General features: G+C 44.4%; 1 protein-coding gene across 7 annotated transcripts in view; it reads right to left on the minus strand.

Moving 5' to 3' along the window:
• Nucleotides 1-24,629, minus strand: part of LOC124015975 (RNA binding protein fox-1 homolog 3-like) — a 459,039-nt gene that overhangs the window by 9,770 nt on the left and 424,640 nt on the right. For 3 of the 7 annotated variants that reach the window (XM_046331479.1, XM_046331480.1, XM_046331484.1), the window contains 8 exons: nucleotides 23,635-23,727; nucleotides 22,574-22,634; nucleotides 22,399-22,452; nucleotides 16,239-16,371; nucleotides 14,509-14,548; nucleotides 9,733-9,791; nucleotides 7,673-7,751; nucleotides 5,216-5,440 (listed from right to left, as the gene is read on the minus strand). In XM_046331479.1, the coding sequence (XP_046187435.1) occupies nucleotides 5,396-5,440; nucleotides 7,673-7,751; nucleotides 9,733-9,791; nucleotides 14,509-14,548; nucleotides 16,239-16,371; nucleotides 22,399-22,452; nucleotides 22,574-22,634; nucleotides 23,635-23,727 (564 nt within the window). In that variant the 3' untranslated portion in view covers nucleotides 5,216-5,395. Of the gene's footprint in view, nucleotides 1-5,212; nucleotides 5,441-7,672; nucleotides 7,752-9,732; nucleotides 9,792-14,508; nucleotides 14,549-16,238; nucleotides 16,372-22,398; nucleotides 22,453-22,573; nucleotides 22,635-23,634; nucleotides 23,728-24,629 lie in introns of those variants that run through there. The other 4 variants (XM_046331481.1, XM_046331485.1, XM_046331482.1 and 1 more) reach the window with 4 other exon arrangements.

The raw sequence follows: 24,629 nt of genomic DNA on the forward strand, positions 1-24,629 counted from the left end.
TGGAGCTGTCTCTTTTATAATATATATATTTTGTGTGGAGCTGTCTCTTTTATAATATATATATTTTGTGTGGAGCTGTCTCTTTTATAATATATATATATTTTGTGTGGAGCTGTCTCTTTTATAATATATATATTTTGTGTGGAGCTGTCTCTTTTATAATATATATATATTTTGTGTGGAGCTGTCTCTTTTATAATATATATATATTTTGTGTGGAGCTGTCTCTTTTATAATATATATATTTTGTGTGGAGCTGTCTCTTTTATAATATATATATTTTGTGTGGAGCTGTCTCTTTTATAATATATATATTTTGTGTGGAGCTGTCTCTTTTATAATATATATATTTTGTGTGGAGCTGTCTCTTTTATAATATATATATTTTGTGTGGAGCTGTCTCTTTTATGATATATATTTTGTGTGGAGCTGTCTCTTTTATAATATATATATTTTGTGTGGAGCTGTCTCTTTTATAATATATATATTTTGTGTGGAGCTGTCTCTTTTATAATATATATATTTTGTGTGGAGCTGTCTCTTTTATAATATATATATATATATATATATATATATATATATATATATATATATTGTGTGGCGCTGTGTCTTTTATAATATATATATCGTGTGGAGCTGTCTTTTTTATGATATATATATATATTGTGTGGAGCTGTCTCTTTTATGATATATATATATATTGTGTGGAGCTGTCTCTTTTATGATATATATATTTTGCGTGGAGCTGTCTCTTTTATAATAGATATATACTGTGTGGAGCTGTCTCTTTTATAATATATATATATTGTGTGGAGCTGTCTCTTTTATAATATATATATATTGTGTGGAGCTGTCTCTTTTATGATATATATATTTTGTGTGGAGCTGTCTCTTTTATAATATATATATTTTGTGTGGAGCTGTCTCTTTTATAATATATATATGTTGTGTGGAGCTGTCTCTTTTATAATATATATATATTGTGTGGAGCTGTCTCTTTTATGATATATATATTTTGTGTGGAGCTGTCTCTTTTATAATATATATATTTTGTGTGGAGCTGTCTCTTTTATGATATATATATTTTGTGTGGAGCTGTCTGAAGCCTATGTGTTCAAACAGCAGACTTCCACTTCTTAAAACGTAGACGCTAATTGAGTTGAAGAAACAGTGGAACTTGGCTTCACTGAGCCGTCAGTTTTATACTGGCGCAATGAAAGTGGATGGGGAGGAAAGTCATTTAAAATGGGTTGTGTCAACCCTTTATCCATACATACACATATTGTGTGGACACTCTTTTATAATATACACATGTTGTGTGGAGCTGTCTCTTTTATGATACACATATTTTGTGTGGACACACACACATGTGTTCACACACACACTTCACACACACAACACACACATAGAGAGTAATTTAATCAAAAACACCTACAAATACATTAATAACAGTGTCTGAAGCTTTTTTGAATCATATAAAAGCCCCCATGGTAGGACCCCCGTGGTGGAACCCCATGGTAGGACCCCCGTGGTAGGATCCCCATGGTAGACCCCCGTGGTAGGACCCCCATGGTAGGACCCCCATGGTAGGACACCCGTGGTAGGACCCCCATGGTAGGACCCCGTGGTGGAACCCCATGGTAGGACCCCCATGGTAGAACCCCTGTGGTAGGACCCCATGGTGGAACCCCGTGGTAGGACCCCCATGGTAGGACCCCCGTGGTGGAACCCCGTGGTAGGACCCCCATGGTAGGACCCCCGTGGTAGGACCCCCATGGTAGGACCCCCATGGTAGGACCCCGTGGTAGGACCCCCGTGGTAGGACCCCCATGGTAGGACCCCCATGGTAGGACCCCGTGGTGGAACCCCGTGGTGGACCCCGTGGTAGGACCCCCGTGGTGGAACCCCGTGGTAGGACCCCCATGGTAGGACCCCCGTGGTAGGACCCCCATGGTAGGACCCCCATGGTAGGACCTTAAATATTGATATATAAAAGGAAGAACAATGTTTTATGCTTTTCTTTGATCAAGTGGTGATATGTTATTTTGGTATACAACATTAATCTATATCATGTTCAACATGTTGACTAAACATAACTGCTCATACATGATGTCTTTATAAACATGTCACATCTACAAAATGATCCAAATACACAAATAAAGTCTAACAAACAGATAACACTTAAGAGAATACATACGTAAATGATATCATTATAGGAATAGTTGAGTAATTATAGATTTCCATACTTGTATTCGGATCTATATATCATGTCTCTTGGCTTGATCTACTTACAAAATAGTTTCTTTGAAATGTTCCCATTTTCTCAAGAGTTCATATGGGGTAACTACTGAGTTGAAGACGTGTACTCGAGTACATTAATATGGTATGACAACACGCAGGTGTTATAATACATAAATGGAAGGAGTTTGGAACCACAAAGACTCTTCCTAGAGCTGTATGGAACAAGGTATTTTCTCCTGAAAGTGGAATATGATGCAATCATGTTCACAGTCCATTTCTCTCCTCATAATGGAAATGATATAATCTCTCACTGTACCTGCTCTAGTAATTCAGCTCTTCCAGAGAGATTTAGGCAAAATAAACCAATAAGTCAATGCTCTGTCATTGTAAAGTAGGGGAACCCACTGGTAGTGTTTGGTGGGTATGCTTGACTTATGCTAGTCATTTTGGGTGCTGGTACTGTTTATATTTAGGTGCAGGAGCTCAAGCAGTATAAAATCTGAGGTGCCGGTGCTCAGCTCTGGTAAGCTTCTGCCCAAGTCAAACGCTGACTTTGTCAAGAAAATCTTCAATAAACAGACAAGCATTCTACTGATACAATTAGTTGTCAGATCAAATCACTTGTAGTGGTTTATCCTGAGGTACAGAATGCTTTGTGCAATACTGAAAAGTGAATAGTTATCAGGAATTGCACTACAGTACTTCATAGATGAGTCGATAGCGTAGCCTACTAAAAATAATGATTACCCACCTCTAAACATCACATACAGTGCCTTCGGGAAGCATTCAGACAACTTGACTTTTTGCTACAGTTTTATTCTAAAAATGATTAAATATATTTTTTTCTTCAGCAATCTACACTATACCCCATAATGACAAAGCGAAAATAGGTTTTTATTTAAAATAAAAAACAGAAATACCTTATTTAGAAGTATTCAGACCCTTTGCTATGAGACTCGAAATTGAGCTCAGGTGCATCCTGTTTCCATTGAACATCCTTGAGATGTATTTACAACTTGGAGTCCACCTGTGGTAAATTCAATTAATTGGACATGATTTGGAAAGCCATACACCTGTCTATATAAGGTCCCACAGCATATCAGAGCAAACACCAAGCCATGAGGTCGAAATAATTGTCTGTAGAGCCAGGATTGTGTCGAGGCACAGATTTGGGGAAGGGTACCAAAACATTTCTGCAGCATTGAAGGTCCCCAAGAACACAGTGGCCTCCACCATTCTTAAATGAAAGATGTTTGGAACCACCAAGACTCTTCCTAGATCTGGCCGCCCGGCCAAAATGAGCAATCGGGGGAAAACCAAGGTGAGGTGACCAAGAACCCGATGGTCACTCTGACAGAGCTCTAGAGTTCCTCTGTGGAGATGGGAGAATCTCCCAGAACGACAACCATCTTTGCAGCACTCCACCAATCAGGCCTTTGTGATAGTGACCAGACGGAAGCCACTCCTCAGTAAAAGGCACATGACAGCCCGCTTGGAGTTTGCCAAAAGGCACCTGAAGACTCTCAGACCATGAGAAACAAAATTCTCTGGTCTGATGAAATCAAGATTGAACTTTTTGGCCTGAATGCCAAGCATCACATCTGGAGGAAACCTGGCACCATCACTTTGGTGAAGCATGGTGGTGGCAGCATCAGGCTGTGGGGATGTTTTTCAGTGGCAGCGACTGGGAGACTAGTCAGGATCGAGGGAAAGATGAACAGAGCAAAGTACAGAGAGATCCTTGATGAAAACCTGCTCCAGAGAACTCAGGACCTCAGACTGGGGCGAAGGTTCACCTTCCAACAGGACAACAACCCTAAGCACACAGCCAAGATAACCCAGAAGTGGCTTCGGGACAAGTCTCTGAATCTCCTTGAGTGGCCCAGCCAGAGACCGGACTTGAACCCAATCGAACATCTCTGGAGAGATCTGAAAAAAGCTGAGCAGTAACGCTCCACATCTAACCTGACAGAGCTTGAGAGGATCTGCAGAGAGGAATGGGAGAAACTCCCCAAATACAGGTGTGCCAAGCTTGCAGCGTCATAATCAAGAAGACTCGAGGCTGTAATTGCTACCAAAGGTGCTTCAACAAAGTACTCTGTAAAGGGTCTGAATACTTATGTAAATGTGATATTTCAGTTTTATTTTACATAGATTTTCAAGAAAAAAAAGAAGAAAAAAAAACGTTCTTGCTTTGTCATTATGGGGTACTGTGTGTTGACTGATGAGGGGGGAAACAATTTAATACATTTTAGAATAAGGCTGTGACGTAACAAAATGTGGAAAAAGTCAAGGGGTCTGAATATTTTCTGAATGCACTGTACACTTCAGTTAATTATACGTGAACATGCAAATCAGTGTGGAAAAAAAGGTGAAATAAACAAAGACATTGAATCCTTCACAATCCTAAGTCCTTTAGCCTAGAGTGCCATCACGTTAGCGAGAGTTAGCCCAGTCTCAACCCCCGGTGAACTCTGACCCCTCACTGTGGTGCAATGGCCCTCACTCTGCATGCTGTCACACCACATCACTGTTAGGACTCAATTCATGTGCATTAGGACACTCCAACATTACAGAGCAATCATACAGCTGACAGTGGCGTCTTGTGAAAGAAGAATTAGCAGGGCATGTGCATCGTCTTTGTTATTATTATCATTATGTATTTCTAATGCTAATTGGAATACAATATTTTGTTTCCTGCTTGAATTCCATTGAATTCCAATTGAAGAATAGGCTAAATAACAGTGTATCTAATGCCCCACTAGATTGTCATGCATCTGACGGTCACTGCAGAAACACACCCCTCTGATCATGCATCATGCGTACTACAGTAGGCTCACATTGGTTATGGTGACACAGCACCCATCTACAGCAGTCACATGTGCAGAACATAACTTCTCCCCGAAATCAATCCAAAGCACAAAATGAATACAAAACAAATCATAGGAGCAGACCAATGATGACATCAACAAGGTTGTAGAAATCGTCTGTAGCGGGAGGGCGGGTGTCAGTGGGAGGGGTCAGCATTGGTAACCTGGAAGCTTTTAGTTTGATTTAGTGCTCCACGAAGGATGAGGTGTTTGCTTGTTTGTTAATTGGTTTGATTTTTGTTTGTTGGGGGGTAATGTCTCTGTCTTTCTCTCTTTTCTTTCTGTTAGTAGGGAGTGAAGCGACTGTACCCTCCTCTGTATAGGCTAGCCTGCAACATCAAAGATGAAAAAGGACCAATCAGTATTAAGGTGGTGACAGTTTGGTGGTTGAGTTCTGTTTTTTCCACAAATTTCCTTCCTTTATTGGTTTTGTTAAAACGTCTGTGTCTGAAGGACATGGGATTAAATGGCATTTAATTGAGCTGGTTTAATCAAAGTAATAATAGTTCTTGTTCATTAGAGTATGCAGAAGTTGGGTATGTGTGTGTTCTGAGGAGGGGCGGTCCAGGTGTTGGAGCTGGAGGATAAAGAACCTGGTAGTGATAAAGTATGAACTTAGTCTGAAATTATTTTGATATTTGTACCAGAGAGAAAAACCCTTTCCTAGATATCAATATTCTTCTTTGGGCTTGCCACATGGAGAAGTGGGCCCCGCCCTCAAATGCAGTTTCCATGCATTAATTACATTAATAAGCAACAAATTGGAAAATACTGTGCTTGTTTCATGCTTTTGACTGTAGGAAAACATTCCTCACGGAATGGCTTTCCAGGCTACAACAATGTCATAGATCCAACCAAAGCGAATTAAGTTCAAAGGAGTTTAATCATAATTCTCTTTCAAGTCCGACCATGGTGCCCACACCTTTCTGCATGTGTATTGCACCAGAGGATATTGCTCCCTAGGTCTACTGCCATGCTCTGGATAACCAGGGCAAACACACACACACACACACACACACACACACACACACACACACACACACACACACACACACACACACACACACACACACACACACACACACACACACACACACACACACACACACACACACACACACACACACACACACACACAATATCTCATGTACTCTGAGCAAGCCCCAAACCTTCAAAGGCTAATATCCCTTAATTTAAAGGAACCCTCTTGCTTGTATAAAATTTTCATCAGTATAAAAAAGCATTTGCAATTTCTTTGCATGCTGGAAATCAGCAAAGAGAATTTTCAGCAACCTCAGAGGAACTAATTATTGAAAGGTTTCTAAATGCAAAAATGCGCTGCTCTCTCCTTTGGAACCATTAATCAAAGAGGACTAAAGAATTAGTAACCAAACCAAAAAAATTTCTGAATCTATTTCATGGTGTGTCTCTTCACTGTAAGATCTGAACTCCTATTGTGTCAAGATGGTTTATTCACTACCAGGGTCTCGCACCTCACCAGCTTCCACCCCACCACAGTGATCCCCTCAACTTCCACCCCACCACAGTGATCCCCTCAACTTGCCCCACACACACAACCCAAGCTCAGACATGAAGGGCCAAATTCAGCCTGGCTAAGAAAGGGGGACTAAGAGTGGCAGAGAAGGGAAGGAAATTTGGAGGAAAAGAAGCACAGTTTTTAATTAAGTAAATGAAGAGGAAAAAAATAAATGTCTTAATTAATGAAAGCTTTTAGCTAGCAGCTGCACCGGGGAACTGTACGCTGTTTTTTATGTTGTTGAAAAATGGCATGCATGCCGGAATGGTACATTTAAGCCATTTGTCTGGCAGAGAGAGCTCGTCCCATCAACCTTGTGGACTGGAGGGGTGAGTGAGAGAACTCCCTCCCTCCATCCCTCTCTTTCTCTTCCATGTCCCACGGCACACTGCTGCATGCGTTTGATGGTCGTTAATCTTTCAAATTAGTCTATGAGCCCAGTCCCATGCCCTCATTGTAAAACAAAACATTGAGAAACTATCTCCCCATTATAGGATGGTCTTTTACTGATAATGTTTTCATCTTTGATGTTAGCTGCAAAAGCTAGCTAAAAACAGACATTAACCATTCAACTTCACCCCTTTAAGTTTAGAGTTTGGCTGAAAGGAATAATGGAACAACTCATTTGGAGTTGAATAGTGGCAGGAAGAGAATGATTATACTAGTGTTGAAGATGCACATATGTTTGGATTGAATTAGCTGTCGTGACCATTCTCATTTTAGCAGTAAAAAGCCTGAATCAAATTAATATTGTATGTATGAGGTGAGCTTGTGTGACAAAACATGAAACAAATCCATTTCACTGAATTCACAATGACCACATGCTAGGGAATTCTGCTGCACTCCACTAGGTTGTGCCAAACAGCATGACAAGAGGAAATAAAGCCCACTGACTTGGCTCAGTTCAATGGTCTTTATCTCCGAGTGCTCCTGGAGCGACAGAGTACTGCGGCTGGCGGCCTCTGCTCTGTGTTAGTGTGGCTAGCCAACAACAGGGTGCAGAGGAAAGCGAGAGCAGACTTACCATGGTCCCCACACTGTATGTGGCGGCAGGGCCGATTGTGTGGTGGTAGGGGTCTGCTGTTGCATAGACTCTGCCATAGCTGCAATGGAAAAGGCCAGGAGATTAGGGTCATTGACGTAGAGTATACTTTCAATGCATGTTTGATACTTGGCCCTAAAGTCAACACTTTCAAGTCTCTAAAACAATGATTTCCCTCTCTCTACCCCCTGGTTTAGAAAACGATACAAGGCTGAGTAGAAAAGGAGTTCAAAGTTGGTTGGATCATTCTCTGTGAATACACATTGTCCTTTTCACTGTCACCTCGATTAGTTGGCAGCGATGGGTACTGAGGGGTGAGAGAAATTGAAACAGAGAGTGAGAGGGAAAGAGAGAAAGAAAGAGAAAGATAGAGGTGCTGGAGGGCTTGGGCCCAGTCTGTGTACGCTCTCACCCTGCTGTTGTTTACCCAAGCTGAACAGTGGGCTCACACCACTGTCTTTTCATTGTTGCTGGTTTGGAACTAATCCTTCCAATTTCCTTCTGAGACAGGACAAGATGTGTGCCTTATTTATTTATTTACTCGACTTCACATATTCCTTTATTTACTTTTTTTCTTCAATGCTCGCTTGCAAATGAGGGTCTGTACGGAGCAGATAAGGCACTCCCAGCCAAGCACTGAGGGCACCAAATCAACCAGGAATAAAAACCAAGAGGAGAGAGGGAGAAATGTCATTTTCCTTAAGGAGACAAGACATCCAGCCTACAAGGCTAGAGCGGGGCGAGGAGGACATTGAGTTATATAAGATCTAAATATGGTGTGTCCCATTGGAGTCCAACACCCAAGGTCAGTGAGCAGGACGTGGAGGGGGAAGGAGCTGGATGAGAAGGCTCCAGGGGGAGAGGATGGGCTGTACCATGACATGGTCAGGGGTGGTCTCTGTGATACTCTTATCTACTGTGAGCACCAAACCCCAGAGGCCCACTAAGGCTAATCTATCTACAAAATGGGCTCTCACCAGAGTGGCATTGCTAACCACCTCGAGGTCAAACGGCCCCTCAGAACGTACGTCACGCGGCTTCACTACGCTGATTGGCCCCTGGCAGGGCCTCGGTAATACACATCAGGCCTGTGGGCACAAGCATTTTGAAAAATGAATGTTTCATTTTTTATGGGGATTTTACAAGCCTCTTATGATCCCTGTGACCTCCTTTCATGATTGGCTGATTGCTCCGCTGGTAAGTCTGATAAGGTATTGCTGAGACAAACCCCTATTGATCCAATGGGCTTGACCGCTTATTCAAAAAGAAACAAACAGACAAGGGAAGCAAAACAAAGCAAAACAAACAACTCGGGCGAATTACATTAAATCTCAGGAGGAAAATATAGGCAAGAGAAACAGGAATTAAATCCCTCCCAGAGGAAAAAGCTGCTGTCCAATTTCTGCTCCCTCCGAGCACGGCTGCTCATAATTCACAGTGCGGCGAGGCCAGATAAATCTCACATTATCGATATGATCTTCGGGTTCTCAGGCAGGGTGTACGTTATCACAAGTGACATGCTCAATCCCTCCCAGATTAGATTCCCAAACTAGCCCACATCCAGCCTGACTTTGAAGGCCCGAATGAATCAGCCACGCCTCCTCAAACGGAGCACACCTGAACCCGAATGACATCAGTCAGAAGTGATAGAGTCCCTGCCCATCCATCCATCCCTCTCTCCCTTCCTCCCGCAGACCGCAGGCCATTCATAAATACAGTTGGTATGCCCTCTCGCCCATCAAAGGCAGAGAGACATGGGATAGATCATCTTGTCGAACAAGGTTACTTCTTTGTGTGCTTTAGCCTGAGGCCATAGTGGATCTCCTAATGGACAGTTCAATCTGAGGCAGGGTCACAACTCCAGAGCGAGTTTATCTCCACCCTTCTATGTGGGAGATACTTTGGAGAGTGGAGGAAAGGTTGAAGTCACCTGTCAGACCTTGTCACAACTTCTAATTGAATCCATCACAATATCAATGATATTCCATTTGTTCAAGTAATATTATGTGTTTTATGTTATGCAGCAGGTGGAATGTACTCACCTGTCACTGTAGGCAGCAGCGGTGGTGGGCTGGGCGTACCGGTACGCAGCGTAGCCCCCCCTGTTGGAAACTCAGACAGTTACACAACCACCCACAACAGCATGTGTATTACCATATTCTCAAACAAATAATACAAGCATTTACTAAAAGATCCAACATCGGGTTTGAAACATTTTCCATTGTTGGGAACATTTCAAAACTGCATATTCTATTCATTTTTCAAGTATTCATGAAATCATTCAAAAAGTCTCGTTTCTTTAAATGGAAGAGTCACTGAGGCACTGAGGCACTGCAAGACGCCCAGAACACAGCCAGAGGGAGCTGTTTAATATTTGGTAGCTGAGGCAGCGGAGAATGAGTGATCCCCTGTGAGACTGGGGAGGAGAGCCAAGCGTTCCCTCTGTGGCACAGTGCGTGACAGTAGGTGCACAACAACGTCCACATGAGAAAGAACAGAACAGTGGTGTGTTAACGCTCCCCAAATTCATCCCGCATTCAGAATGGGGAAGCAGCAACGGCCTGCTGCATTATTGAAGAGACCCCTTTATCTTTACACGTACTGTGTTGCACAGGAGCAAACCAAGACGTCCAGCGCCTTCAGAAACTATTCAAACCCTTTGACTTTTTCCACATGCTGATGTGTTACAGCCTGAATTTAAAATGGATTGAATTGAGATGCTGTGAGATGCTGTGAGATGCTGGCCTACAAACAATACTCCATGATGTTAAAGTGGAAGTTAGAAATGTTTTCAATTTAATACAAAATAAAAGGCTGAAATGCCTTGAGTCAATAAGAATTCAACCCCATTGTTATAGCGAGCCTAAATAAGTTCAGGAGTAAAAATGTGCTTAACAAGTCACATAAGTTGCATGGACTCATTCTGTGTTTAATAATAGTGTTTGACTACCTCATCTCTGTACCCCACACATATAATCATCTGTAAATTCCCTCAGTCAAGTAGTGAATATCAAACACAGATTCAACCACAAAGACCAGGGAGGTTTTCCAATGCCTTGCAAGGAAGGGCACCTATTGGTAGATTGGTAAAAATATAAAAGCAGGTATTGAATAACCCTTTGAGCAAGGTGAAGTTATTCATTACACTATGGATGGTGTATCAACACACTAAGTAAGTACAGGCAAAATTCTTGAGGAAAACCTGGTTCAGTCTTCTTTCCAACAGACACTGGCAGACAAATTCACCTTTCAGCAGGACAATAACCTAAAAGTTGCTTACCAAGATGACTTTGAATGTTCCTGAGTGGCCCAGATACAGTTTTGACTTAAATCAGCTTGAAAATATATGGCAAGACTTGAAAATGGGCGTCTATCAACGGTCAACAACCAACTTGACAGATCTTGAATCACGTTAAAAGTAATTATGTGCAAATATTGTACAATCGAGATGTGCAAAGCTCTTAGACTTACCCAGAAAGACCAAAGATGATTCGAACATGTGTGAATACTTATGTAAATAGATATTTCTATAATTAATATTCAATAAATTAGCAAAAGTTTCTAAAAACATGTTTTCACTTTGTCATTATGGGGAAATATATATATATATATATATATATATATATATATATATATATATATATATATATATATATATATATATTTAATCCATTTTGAATTCAGGCTGTAACACAACAAAATATGGAATAAGTCAAGTGGTTTGAATACTTTCTTTCTTTTTTAGTGTTTGGGAAGTCAGGACCTGTGTGTTAATTTGCCTGAGTGGGAGAAGGAATTAAACACTTCATTGGGGAGAGCAGCCATTACTCCAACTGAAAAATGAAGCTGTTCACCTACTGTTTTTCTATTAGCACCAATGGCGCATTGGCCCATCTCCATCCTACGGTGGGTATATAGGTGGTAGTGCTGAGAGTGCTTTTTGAGGTCGGTTCGGTTTCGCTTTGATTATTAAAAAATAATCACAGTTTTCCATGACAATTTTTTTTTAACATTAAATGCACTTATTGTGTGGGTTGAATGGTGTAACAACACAGAATGGAAAACAATGAATAAAAGTCCCATGATGGTAGTAACTGCTTACCACTTATTCATGTTTTATTCAGATGACTTTACTTTTTATAATATATTTTAGTTGTTGTGTATATTACATTTGTTTTATTTGATATCTTTTCTATTTCATTATAACTTTCATCATACTTTTACGACGGCTGAATACTAAATATCAATCACTTAGATCATATATTTTCAGGTAGAGATACCTCCCGAAGCAACTCCTCTCTCTCCTCGATCGCACGTCTTCTGTCTCTTCTAGTCTCTCTCAGTGCACCCACACAAACCGGACAAGTAGGTGGTTAATTACCCACGTTTTCTGTCTCTTCTAGTCCCTCTCAGTGCACCCACACAAACCAGACAAGTAGGTGGTTAATTACCCACGTTTTCTGTCTCTTCTAGTCCCTCTCATTGCACCCACACAGACCGGACATGTAGGTGGTTAATTACCCACGTCTTCTGTCTCTTCTAGTCCCTCTCAGTGCACCCACACAAACCAGACAAGTAGGTGGTTAATTACCCACGTTTTCTGTCTCTTCTAGTCCCTCTCAGTGCACCCACACAGACCGGACATGTAGGTGGTTAATTACACACGTCTTCTGTCTCTTCTAGTCCCTCAATGCACCCACACAAACCGGACAAGTAGGTAGTTAATTACCCACGTCTTCTGTCTCTTCTAGTCCCTCTCAGTGCACCCACACAGACCGGACAAGTAGGTGGTTAATTACCCACGTTTTCTGTCTCTTCTAGTCCCTCTCAGTGCACCACACAGACCGGACAAGTAGGTGGTTAATTACCACGTTTTCTGCTCTGAACTATGTAGAATATTGGCCTGTTGGAAACTACACCTCCCTCCTACACCGCACATTTTGGGCTTGATCGGATTAATCTATAGAGAAACTGCGCAAAGTGTGCATTGAGCTCACAGAAATAAAAAGGGGGAAAAATAACCAACATTTCAGTTCATCGCTCAGCACTAATAGGAGGCTGGTAATAATACATGTTTTCTATTAGTCCAAAGGCGAGCTACACTACCGTGGAGATGGAACATCTAAGGACTGTGGCCAGGGCTCTTTGGGGAATCAGGTCAGAGGGCAGGGCGCTGTATTTGAGTCATCCTCCCTGCCCATGGAGGCAGGAAGTCATGGCTAAGGCCAGGCAGAGGAGTTCCTGTGGGATGGCCATGCCCTGGGACAGTGCTGCTGATTACAGCAACAAAACCCAACAACACACAGCCACAATAAATCACTTGCACACATGTCAAATCCTGCCCACAACAGTGCAACACATTTGTAATTGTGTCTCGCCCCAGTGTGTGTGCATGAATACGAATACATCCATTCCTAATATACTCCCTGTGAAGCAGGGTCTCATGTTGTGGTATCATCCTGGATTATATTTTTAATGGCAAGTGCTTCAGGACTGTTGAAATGAATGGAATTTGACTAGGTCATGACAGTGACAGACATGGCTACTGTCTTCTGAATGATAGTGGAGGACAGAGAGGCTTGTGGGACTTGCTGTTGTTGTCACAGGAGACCTCTGGGCTCACTCCGGCAGTCTGAAGCCGTTCAGTGTCCGTGCAGAGTGGCCACTGCCAAAACTAATGGCAGTAGAGCACAGGGGGAAAGGCTGACGGTTTGAGCGATGGGGCGAGATACCCCAGGACTGGTCAGAGGGCACTGGGACCCGGGGCTTAGCTGGAGGTGAGGAGAGGAGGGAGGGAGGCCAAACGCCCAGGGCCGACAGGACCGCATTAAGCCACTTTTCCTCTACACTGTTCCCTCCGCTGGTGTTGCTAACAGCCACTCACAAACAGTGCTACGACATGGGGCTTTGTTTGAGCCATATATCATTGTGGAGTCCAGCACTTTTGTTCCCAGACACCGGCCCTTTGCTCGTATGCAGACAGGGTTAAAGTAAGAGGCAATCAGTAGCACTGTTGTCTGCGCCTGCTGTCATTTCCCTATTGCAGAGGACAGAGAGGAACAAAAAAACCTATAGATTCAAACGACAAATAACCCCCCCCCCCAAACGCTTGGACTGCTGTCAACCTGGGGCAGCCTGGTAATTTCAGCATTATCTCCACAGCATCCCGCTTTTCACTGTGAAGGGCAGCGTGCACTGGGGCCGGCCTGACGCTGTGTGTGCTGTGGCCCCTGCCTGCATGAACGGCCCCAGAGGGAAGCTTAATCCCTTTATCTTCCTCCGCTCCTCTTATCTCTCACACCGTGATGGCTTGGAGGCACACAGGCCCACTAAGGCCCCACACAACACAGGCCCACTAAGGCCCCATGCTGTCCCACTAAGGCTCCATGCAGGCCCCCTGGGCCAGACAGAGAGAGAGGTTTGTCCCCACCCAGACAAGACACACACACACACGCAGACAGAGACAGGTACAGGTACAGATAAAGGGCGGAAACAAGCCACCACCTCCAAAAGCCATTTAAAGGGGAGAGACGACCGACTTGACACGGGACACTGAGCTCGGATCTGTCTGTTTGCCAAAGTCTGACATCATAAGAGAGAGAGGGAGAGGAGGGAGGAGCTGAGGGGGTTTTACATTTTGTTGTCGGGTTTCTTGGCACGGCAGAGAGATGCCTAATCGACGCGGGCTTGGCAGAGAGGCAGGGGGAACGCTGGGGGCTGCAGAGATGGTGTTTTAGTCTCCAGGGCTGGCTGCTTTTGTCTGCTTTACTTCTGTTTTATCTGAGCACGCAGAGAGAGAAAGAGACAACGCTACTTACATAGATTTCTGCTCCATAGAAGCCATCCTGGTACACCACTCTGTGAAATGAGAGAGCAATGGTGGACAGGCCTTAGTTCATCTGGGTTCTGTGCAGTTTTAAATGCAGACAGATTGGATCAGCACACTGATGTTTAGAACCTAGCCTATTCCAATGAGAGCAAGTCAAGAAGACATCTGCATGGTGGAAAACGAGAGTGATGGAAATGGCTCTGCACGTCTACAGGGTCAGCTCTTACCGGCTGCAGCATAACACAAATAATGAATGACATATTAAGGGGGGAAATGCAGCCATTTCACAACTCCCATGAAATGTTCTGCTCTTGAAAAAATAAATAAATTGTATTTCCAGTCACTGCAGTGTTGTCAGGAGGCTACGGTGGAGGGAGGGAGGTAAAGGAGGAAGAGAAAGGGAAGGAGGGATGAAAAGAGGGAGCTCAACAGGGAAGGAGCACGGTCACATGATGCTAACATATAAATCCCTGGGAAGTCAGGAGAGGAGGTGGGGAGTGGAGAGGAGGTGGGGAGTGGAGAGGAGGTGGGGAGAGGAGAGGAAGTGAGGAGAGGAGGTGAGGAGAGGAGGTGGGGAGAAGAAAGGAGAAGCAAGGAGGTGGGGAGAGGAGAGGAGGTGGGGAGAGGAGAGGAGGTGTGGAGAGGAGAGGAGGTGGGGAGAGGAGGTGAGGCGAGGAGGTGGGGAGAGGAGAGGAGAGGAGGGGAGGAGAGGAGGGGAGAGGAGGTGAGGAGAGGAGGTGGGGAGAGGAGAGGAAGTGAGGAGAGGAGGTGAGGAGGGAGGTGGGGAGAAGAAAGGAGAAGCAAGGAGGTGGGGAGAGGAGAGGAGGTGGGGAGAGAAGAGGAGGTGTGGAGAGGAGAGGAGGTGGGGAGAGGAGGTGAGGAGAGGAGGTGGGGAGAGGTGAGGAGAGGAGGGGAGAGGAGGTGGGGAGAGGAGAGGAGGTGAGGAGAAGAAAGGAGAAGCAAGGAGTTGGGGAGAGGAGTGGAGAGGAGGGGAGGGGAACGTAGAACCCCAGAGTGGGTGGGAGTTGTAGGGGAACCAGAGTCCTAGGACCTGTCTTCATCACTGGAGCCCTCCCCTCCTCTCCTCCCCTCTACTCTCCACTCATCGCCACAGACAGGCCCGGATCTAATCACAGATAGCAAGGCAGCCAGGCTAGGCCTACGGTTAGCTAGACCTCTCCTCTCCCCTACACTCCCATTGCCACCCAGACACAGGCAGGCAGTGTGCAAATATAAGAGAGGAGTGTGAGGCTGAATGCTTCACATCAACCAGGAGATCATCACGGTCCAGTGAGACCTGCCCAGTAACATGCTATCTCTGCTTTCTATAGCTCCCTATGGCTTTGATATTCATCCTTTGGAACACACATATACATGTACACGCACGCACGCACGCACGCACACACACACACACACACACACACACACACACACACACACACACACACACACACACACACACACACACACACACACACACACACACACACACACACACACACACACACACACACACACACACACACACACACACACACACACACACACACACACAGAGATAGACAGACATACACATGCTGCACTCAAGCACAATTGCACACAAATGAAATAACACAATTGTTTGCAAATGCAGCACCCAAACATTTGAGAATAAAACTGTTCTAATGGTTGATTGTTGATGTTGTCAGTATAGTGTACTACAGGTCCACAGATACTCACGCTCCATAGGCTGGAATAGGTGGTGGTGGAGGTGCTGTGCGGAAGGTGTTGTACACAGCCCGCCCCCGGCCTCGCAAGTGGGCACCCCTATAGGCCACCGTAGCCCCTGTGGCCGGGTAAGGGAAACCTGTTACTGTGGAGAAACACATAGGAAGGAGGACTTTAGAGAGATAGAATGTTGGCATTGCTTACCTTACTGACAGAACGAACACATTATATAAAGACATGTGGCAGTGGTTTCTCCTATGACAGAATACATTAGGGAAAGACAAGGAAACATTAGATGTAATCTTTTCTGGGTGTGCCTCATCGAGCACTCTCCCCTTCCCCAACCCACTGCTTTGTGCCGTACACAGCAAGGATCCACATTTGCTGTACGCATCCTTCCTGACGCCGCCTGCCACCGCCTCCCTCGCCACCCTGGGCTAGCCTTGAAACACAGCCTGGTAATGGATGCAATCCCACCAGTTCCACACTGTGGCTTCCACCTGGTTGAGGCAACAGTCTGCTAGCTGAGGGGGAAGGTTGTTGTAGGTAGGTAAGGGGCAGTGTTGTGTGGTGCTGTAGTCCAGACAGAGACAGGCGGGAGATGAAGGTTGCTGTGCAGCCATGCTGGATGTGCAGGTCCTGGGGGAGCACGGAGCAGATGGGCTGGATGGCGGGACCACTGAGTCCCAAACATCCGGCTGACCCCATCCCACACCCCATCTGTGACTCCTCCCAGCCCCACGCTTGTCCTCCATCAGCGCTTAACAGCCAATGGTGATGGGTGGGGGGTGTTGGGGGGGGAGGTGCCAGGGTCAGCATTATAAATTCCATGGTTACAGATTAGAGGACAAGCCTCTGGGCTGAGAGATCCCCAGATCTCTCCTTAACCTTCAATCAGTCCAGTCACTGTCTGATTATGAACTGCAGCCCTGCATACAAACACATCTCTCTCTCTCTCTCTCTCTCTCTCTCTCTCTCTCTCTCTCTCTCTCTCTCTCTCTCTCTCTCTCTCTCTCTCTCTCTCTCTCTCTCTCTCTCTCTCTCTCTCTCTCTCTCTCTCTCTCTCTCTCTCTCTCTCTCTCTCTCTCTCTCTCTCTCTCTCAACCTGGTCCTGCGTTAAAGGCTCCTCATGCTCTCGCCCTAGTCACCCCCTCTCCTCTCCTCCTCATCACAACACTGCTACCCCATCACGTCTATTATTCTTCATCCTCCTCATCTCCCCTGGACTGATTCATTCATTACCGTGACATGTTTTGGGTGAATTCATCACAGGCCTCCAGTCTGCAGTGAGGCTGGGGTTTAAATGTGTAGGAAAGGGAGGAGGGATGGGGGGGGTATATAGGGAGGAGCAGGAGATCAGACATACAACACATTCATAACACTATCAAATGATCTTCCAATGGACTCACAGGAGCAAAACTAGACACAGTGGAATCACACCTAGTGATTTTACAGTAAGTCTGCAATGGAGTTATATGATACCTCGTATAGAAGCACTCCTATGCGCTGGTGTAGGATTTCGCCTGGAGGACAATGACCATTACGGCTGGCTGTATGTATTGTAATGTAGTGTTAACTCTGCAGGTGGATGGGATTGGGAAGCTTCCTAATGAACGGTACACACCAGCAACCCTGCTGACAGGGAGACAGATTAGTGGTGCTTTTAAAAACACGAACAGCCAGGTTTAATGTCTGACGCCACTAACATCTCCCTCCATTAGGGGCTCCACACATATTCAACGCCTGCATCTCATTTGGGCGGGAAACGCCCCTATTTCCTCCAGAGCAGCCAGGGCACTTTGTTTGCTGCCGACGCAGCAGCAATAGACTGGTAAGAATCACAAGGTGGCCCTTTTGCTTTGGTGATTTATAATGCTGACCTTGACATTTAAATTAGTCTCTTTTTGGGAGTCTGACATATAGGCTCAGCTGCTAAAGGGCAAAAACAATCCTCTTTCATATTTTCAGGGGTGTTTTTTTTTCTCCCCTGTACAAATCGCTAGCATTTTTGGGGCTCCAAATATTCTATTTCCTTATTTTAGGTGTGTGTGTGGGGGGGGGGTGTTGTATTCAATCTGCGTGCTATGAGATATGTGAATGTAAACTCATAATGAGTTGGCGATAGGCTACACTGCTTCAATAATAACCCATAAATCAAAAGCTGTTGTCACACTTTGGTAAACCCATGAAAAGCAACAACAGCTACAGTGGCGTACGGGAGCACAAACCTGGTCTAGCCACCAAAGTCAAACACCTTTCTGAGAGAGAGGATGGATGGCTGGGGGAAAACCGGAGTAATGTGCTGGAGGGCGACAGGGTCACACCGCACCTCATATGTCAAATGTGTCAAGTTGAGGGGAGCTCAATACCTTTACACAGCAAGCCAGCCAGTCGGACCTAACCTCTCCTAATCCTGCTCTGTGTAAATGATGGGGTCAAAACCAGCCTTGTGAAAAAAACACCAACAATTTTCACAATGTTGATCTCTTTAATGCGTCCTGCTCAAATAAATCTGTGGAATGAGCACTTAATCTAAGCACTGGGGACCCAAAATAGCTTAATCTAATCAAGCCACAGGAGCTTAATTATCCCCTCAACAATGAGAGGATCTGTCCAGATATATTAAGATGACAATTAGTATTTCTATTCTGTCATTTACTCAGCTGGTGGCTTTCAGACGGTCCACACCAAACTTCACCTTTGGAAGTGAAAACATCAAGAGCTCTACTCATCTCCTTCTATCCCCTTAGGAATTAGTAGCAGAGAGAGAAGAAGGGTCTCTCTGACTCGTACAGTGCTTGTTTGAAATGGATTCCCTGATTCGTGTAGGCAGGCAGAGCTGCTTGGTAGCTGTCCATGGTCCTGAAATCGACACACCATGCTATAGACTAGGAAATACACCATTGAAATACATGCAACCATCATTCATGGGTTGAGGTATTTCATCATATTCATATTTTCATAGTAATATAAATTTCTCCCTGAAAATGTCTTTCTACGAAAATATCCCCCATACTAGACAATGCTATCTGTCTCTGCCCTAACATCCCCCCACCCCCAGTCCATTTGAGTGGGAACCTAATGCGCCTGCTGTTCACAGGACCCCTCCACAGCCCCCTTACTGAGGGCTCCAGGGAAGGTTTGGGTTGCAGGGGAGAGGAGGCAGGAGGCAGCCGAGGACACGGGGGTATACACCGCAGGGCTGGCGCTGCCACTACCCCAGTCACCGCCACGCAGCCTCCCATCAGTAGGAGGAGCCAGTGTACCCTGCATGAGGTTAAGAGCGGGGAGACTGCGTGAAGCTCTCATCCCTCATTCTCCTGAATGGGTTTTGAGGACAATAAACCTGTAGCGCCAGGACGAATGGAGACGGAGTGCGCTGTCACCACGCCACGATTTATGGCTCCCAATTTCACTGATCTCCCGCACAGAAATGAGGACTGATAAACAGTGATTAATCACCATTACATCCCATTTCACTCCCACCCAAAGTATATTAAATATAGTCATGATTATTCAAGAATAACTCCATGGATGGAACCACTAAAATGTGTTTCTTCATTTGGGGTCATAACAAAATGTTCCAAAACATGGTCAGCTGTTTTTTAAAGGCTGACCTGTTGGCTCCAAGTTAGGTTTTTTGTTACAGACATGTATCTCTTATTTATGTTTCGCATCTCCCCAGCTGGCAAGCATATGTTGTCGTTTAGGCTTGGCAAACTTCAGTGCTATGTCAAAACGTCTTGGAAAATTAGCAGCCAATAAATCACCATCGCCCCCTGCTTCCCCTGCCTGGAATGGTGGTCCACATTCCCTCTGATTTATTACACGATTTGGCCTAGTGTACTTGTATGTGTGTGTATCCTTCTGTGTGAGTGTTTGTGTGCGTGTGTTTTGTGTGTGTGTGTGTATCCGTGTGTGTGTGTATGTGCTGCATAGGTCAGAATATGTCTGTATAGGAATGTGAGAATCTATGAAAAAATGTGTTGAGAATATATTTAAACATATCTTGTATTAATTTGTATGTGATCTGCATGATATTGAATGCAACTGAGGATTTCATGAGGAGTGTGTTTGTGTGTGTGTATTGGGAAAGGGATGGTTGTGTGTGTGTGTGTGTGGGGGGGTGTAATTGTCAAGGGAAGACGGCGTTGAAACCGGGGGAGCGGTGGGAGGAGGGTGAGGGGGTTGAGGAGGAGGGTGAGGGGGTCTGGAGATGAAATAAAAGTGATAGATGACTGCTTTCTGTCATGGACAGTTATTTAGAGGTTCGCCGTAAAGCTGTCCGGGGAATGAACAGATTTTAGTCTAATGAGCAGAAAGGAAAGCCGTTAAAGTGGCGCGATGTGCTCAGCACTTCTTCCAAATGAAATAGTACCATTTCCCCCTCATTAAAATGCAAAGGGTTCATATAACATACAGCAATAAATGTGGCATGTAGAGGGAGAGAGATAGGGAAAACCCCACTGAGCTTGTCTCATCCCTCCATTACCCTGACCATGAGGAATACCAGCCTTCCACAGGGAAGGTGCCAACAATATCGCTCACTCAATCTCCCTTATTCGGTTAGCTCTGTAAAAGTCAATCTGGCGCACTTGGCAAATCCATCTACGGCAGCAGCCTCCCCAATCTGATAACAGTTGCTGGGGCGGCTTGGTCTTAAAATATTTTTTCCGGCTTTACAGTGCACACCCCACAAACAATTGTTCAGGCTGCCTCCACTCTCTCTGTGAGGCTTGGATCATCCACTTCTTATCTGGCCCACAATTCTATTCCAGATCCACTTTGATCTACAGAGAATTGTGTGTTAGAAGCAGGTTGAGACTGAGCCAGATTCTAATAAAACCAGTGGGTAGATGTCAATTGGGTCTGTGTGATAGAAATACTGCTAGAGTGTAGTAGAGTTAGATTGGTGCTAGACTAGAGGAGTGTAGTAGAGTTAGATTGGTGCTAGACTAGAGGAGTGTAGTAGAGTTAGCTTGGTGCTAGACTAGAGGAGTGTTGTAGAGTTAGATTGGTGCTAGACTAGAGGAGTGTAGTAGAGTTAGATTGGTGCTAGACTAGAGGAGTGTAGTAGAGTTAGATTGGTGCTAGACTAGAGGAGTGTTGTAGAGTTAGATTGGTGCTAGACTAGAGGAGTGTAGTAGAGTTAGATTGGTGCTAGACTAGAGGAGTGTTGTATAGTTAGATTGGTGCTAGACTAGAGGAGTGTTGTAGAGTTAGATTGGTGCTAGACTAGAGGAGTGTTATAGAGTTAGATTGGTGCTAGACTAGAGGAGTGTTGTAGAGTTAGATTGGTGCTAGACTAGAGGAGTGTAGTAGAGTTAGATTGGTGCTAGACTAGAGGAGTGTTGTAGAGTTAGATTGGTGCTAGACTAGAGGAGTGTAGTAGAGTTAGATTGGTGCTAGACTAGAGGAGTGTTGTAGAGTTAGATTGGTGCTAGACTAGAGGAGTGTAGTAGAGTTAGATTGGTGCTAGACTAGAGGAGTGTTGTAGAGTTAGATTGGTGCTAGACTAGAGGAGTGTAGTAGAGTTAGATTGGTGCTAGACTAGAGGAGTGTTGTAAGTTAGATTGGTGCTAGACTAGAGGAGTGTAGTAGAGTTAGATTGGTGCTAGACTAGAGGAGTGTAGTAGAGTTAGATTGGTGCTAGACTAGAGGAGTGGTGTAAGTTAGATTGGTGCTAGACTAGAGGAGTGTAGTAGAGTTAGATTGGTGCTAGACTAGAGGAGTGTTGTAAGTTAGATTGGTGCTAGACTAGAGGAGTGTAGTAGAGTTAGATTGGTGCTAGACTAGAGGAGTGTTGTAGAGTTAGATTGGTGCTAGACTAGAGGAGTGTAGTAGAGTTAGATTGGTGCTAGACTAGAGGAGTGTTGTAAGTTAGATTGGTGCTAGACTAGAGGAGTGTAGTAGAGTTAGATTGGTGCTAGACTAGAGGAGTGTAGTAGAGTTAGAGTGGTGCTAGACTAGAGGAGTGTTGTAAGTTAGATTGGTGCTAGACTAGAGGAGTGTAGTAGAGTTAGATTGGTGCTAGACTAGAGGAGTATAGTAGAGTTAGATTGGTGCTAGACTAAAGGAGTGTAGTAGAGTTAAAGTGGTGCTACACTAGAGGAGTGTAGTTGTGTTAGAGTGGTGCTAGACTAGAGGAGTGCAGTAGAGAAGGATCTCCTACCAGCATACAGTTCAGGACCATAGACAGCTCCCACCACAGGGTTCAGCTTCCAGCCTATGGAGGGAGAGAGAGAGAGAGAGAGAGAGAGAGAGGAGAGAAGCCCAAACTAGTAAATATTGTCATTCATGTACAGTATATGAACAAAGTTGTAGCTTAGACAAGAGGCAGATCTTACCATTTGTGTATGGGTTGGCAACTTTTTTGTTTGTCATCACTCTTGCAGTTGCATTATTCACCTGTTCCCCCCCAAAAACAAAATGGTGCCACAGTTATAACATACCCTTCCAAAAGGCAGACCAGAAGACTGGTAGAGAAATACCACACGAATTCAGTAAAATGTGTCAGAATTATGAAAATTACCATAGAGGTTCACAAGACTGGAGAGGTTAAAATAGCCAGAGGAGACAATGGCCTTGAATCACCTTTACATGAATGTATTCCTCATTTACATTTTCTTTTGAGATGATTCAATTACTGTAGCAAGTGGGAAAGCATGCACCAATTACCTACGGATATGAAAACAGGTAATTGGTTGGATAAATAAATGAATTCAAAACAAAAACAAAAAGACAGACCCCTTAGATTTCCTCCAGATTGACCTGATGGGAATGACTAAATAGGGGCCTTCATTTACAGTAAACAAAACCAAGAAAACAACACACACAAAATGGATCAATGGATCAAGATCAAATTATGTCAACAGGGTATGTTGGTAGGTAGTAGACAGGTCTTCTTTATCCAGACGTGACAGTGAGGTCCTTATGGGATAATGAGAGCATGCATTCCCTCTCCAGTCATAATGATGAACAATTTTCACGTCCATCTTGACATGCATAGATTCCTGGTTCCACTGAGTGCTTCCGACACATACCATTATGCATTATGCATGCACGCACGCACGCACGCACACGCACGCACGCACGCACCCACACACACACACACACACACACACACACACACACACACACACACACACACACACACACACACACACACACACACACACACACACACACACACACACACACACACACACACACACACACACACACACACACACACACACACACACACACACACACACACACACACACACACACACACACACACACACACACAGCGGGCACATGCTTATGTGCAGGTCTCTTGTGGGACAAAGGTGAGAGCAGAGGCATGGGAGAGGTCAGCAGGCAGGAGGCAGAAGAAGAAGAAGAAACAGGAAATAAGGAAAAGCACCTCTATTTTGCGTCCCTCTACGATTGTACCGTTTAGTTTCTCCCGCGCACGGTCGGCATCTGTGCTCGTTTCAAAAGTTACAAACCCAAAGCCCTAAGAGAGAGCCACGTGCGTCACCAGGTCAGTAAGACACACAGGGACAGGAAGGTAGACAGGGTCGGTAAAAGATAGGGTAGGAGGGGGATTAGAGAGGAGGAAGGAGGAAAGGAGAAGGAGAGAAGGAGAAGGAGAGACGGAGAGGGAGAGAAGAAGGAGAGGACTAGGTGAGCAGCAGGAAGTAGAGATGTATATAAGCGGTGTTATTAATTGTGTGGTTGTTAGTGAGACGTCAGGAACAGCAAAGAGAGATCCAAGGAGAGATAAGGATGACAGCCTCACAAACACTAACAAACCTGCCTGTTTTACCCAATTAAACACCACAAACCACCTCTGGAGAATGTCTCTGAGCATCGCAGGCATTACACTCTGTTACGCAACAGGTCCTTCTGGATAAAAGCGTCTGCTAAATGGCATATATTATTATATTATTATATATTAACATTATAGTCTAATCATTATTGTGAAGACTTCAACAGGAGCCTTATGAAAAACAACCCCCAACCCCCATTGGAATGAGATGAAGTTGAGCACGGAAGGAATATTCATAAATTCTTCAAGCAATTTAGTTTAATTCCATCATCAACCATTTCTAATCCATTACAATAGCCAAGTATGCACTGTAGCAATTAAATTAAGCCATATGTTGTCTCTTTTTCTTAGACAGATCATTACATTAGTATTCATAATTGTATTAGCTATGTCTAAAATGTGATGGGGCATTTCCCATACTATCAAGGCATTGGTTGGTAATAATAATATCACCAATTGTCACGCCTTTGTCATTGTATTTTGTGTTTTTGGTATATGTTTGGGTAGGCCAGGGTGTGACATGGGTTTATATGTTGTGTTTCGTATTGGGGTTTGTATTAATTGGGATTGTGTATGATTAGGGGTGT

Source organism: Oncorhynchus gorbuscha, linkage group LG26, assembly GCF_021184085.1.
Source record: "Oncorhynchus gorbuscha isolate QuinsamMale2020 ecotype Even-year linkage group LG26, OgorEven_v1.0, whole genome shotgun sequence".
Classification (NCBI taxonomy): Eukaryota; Metazoa; Chordata; class Actinopteri; order Salmoniformes; family Salmonidae; genus Oncorhynchus; species Oncorhynchus gorbuscha.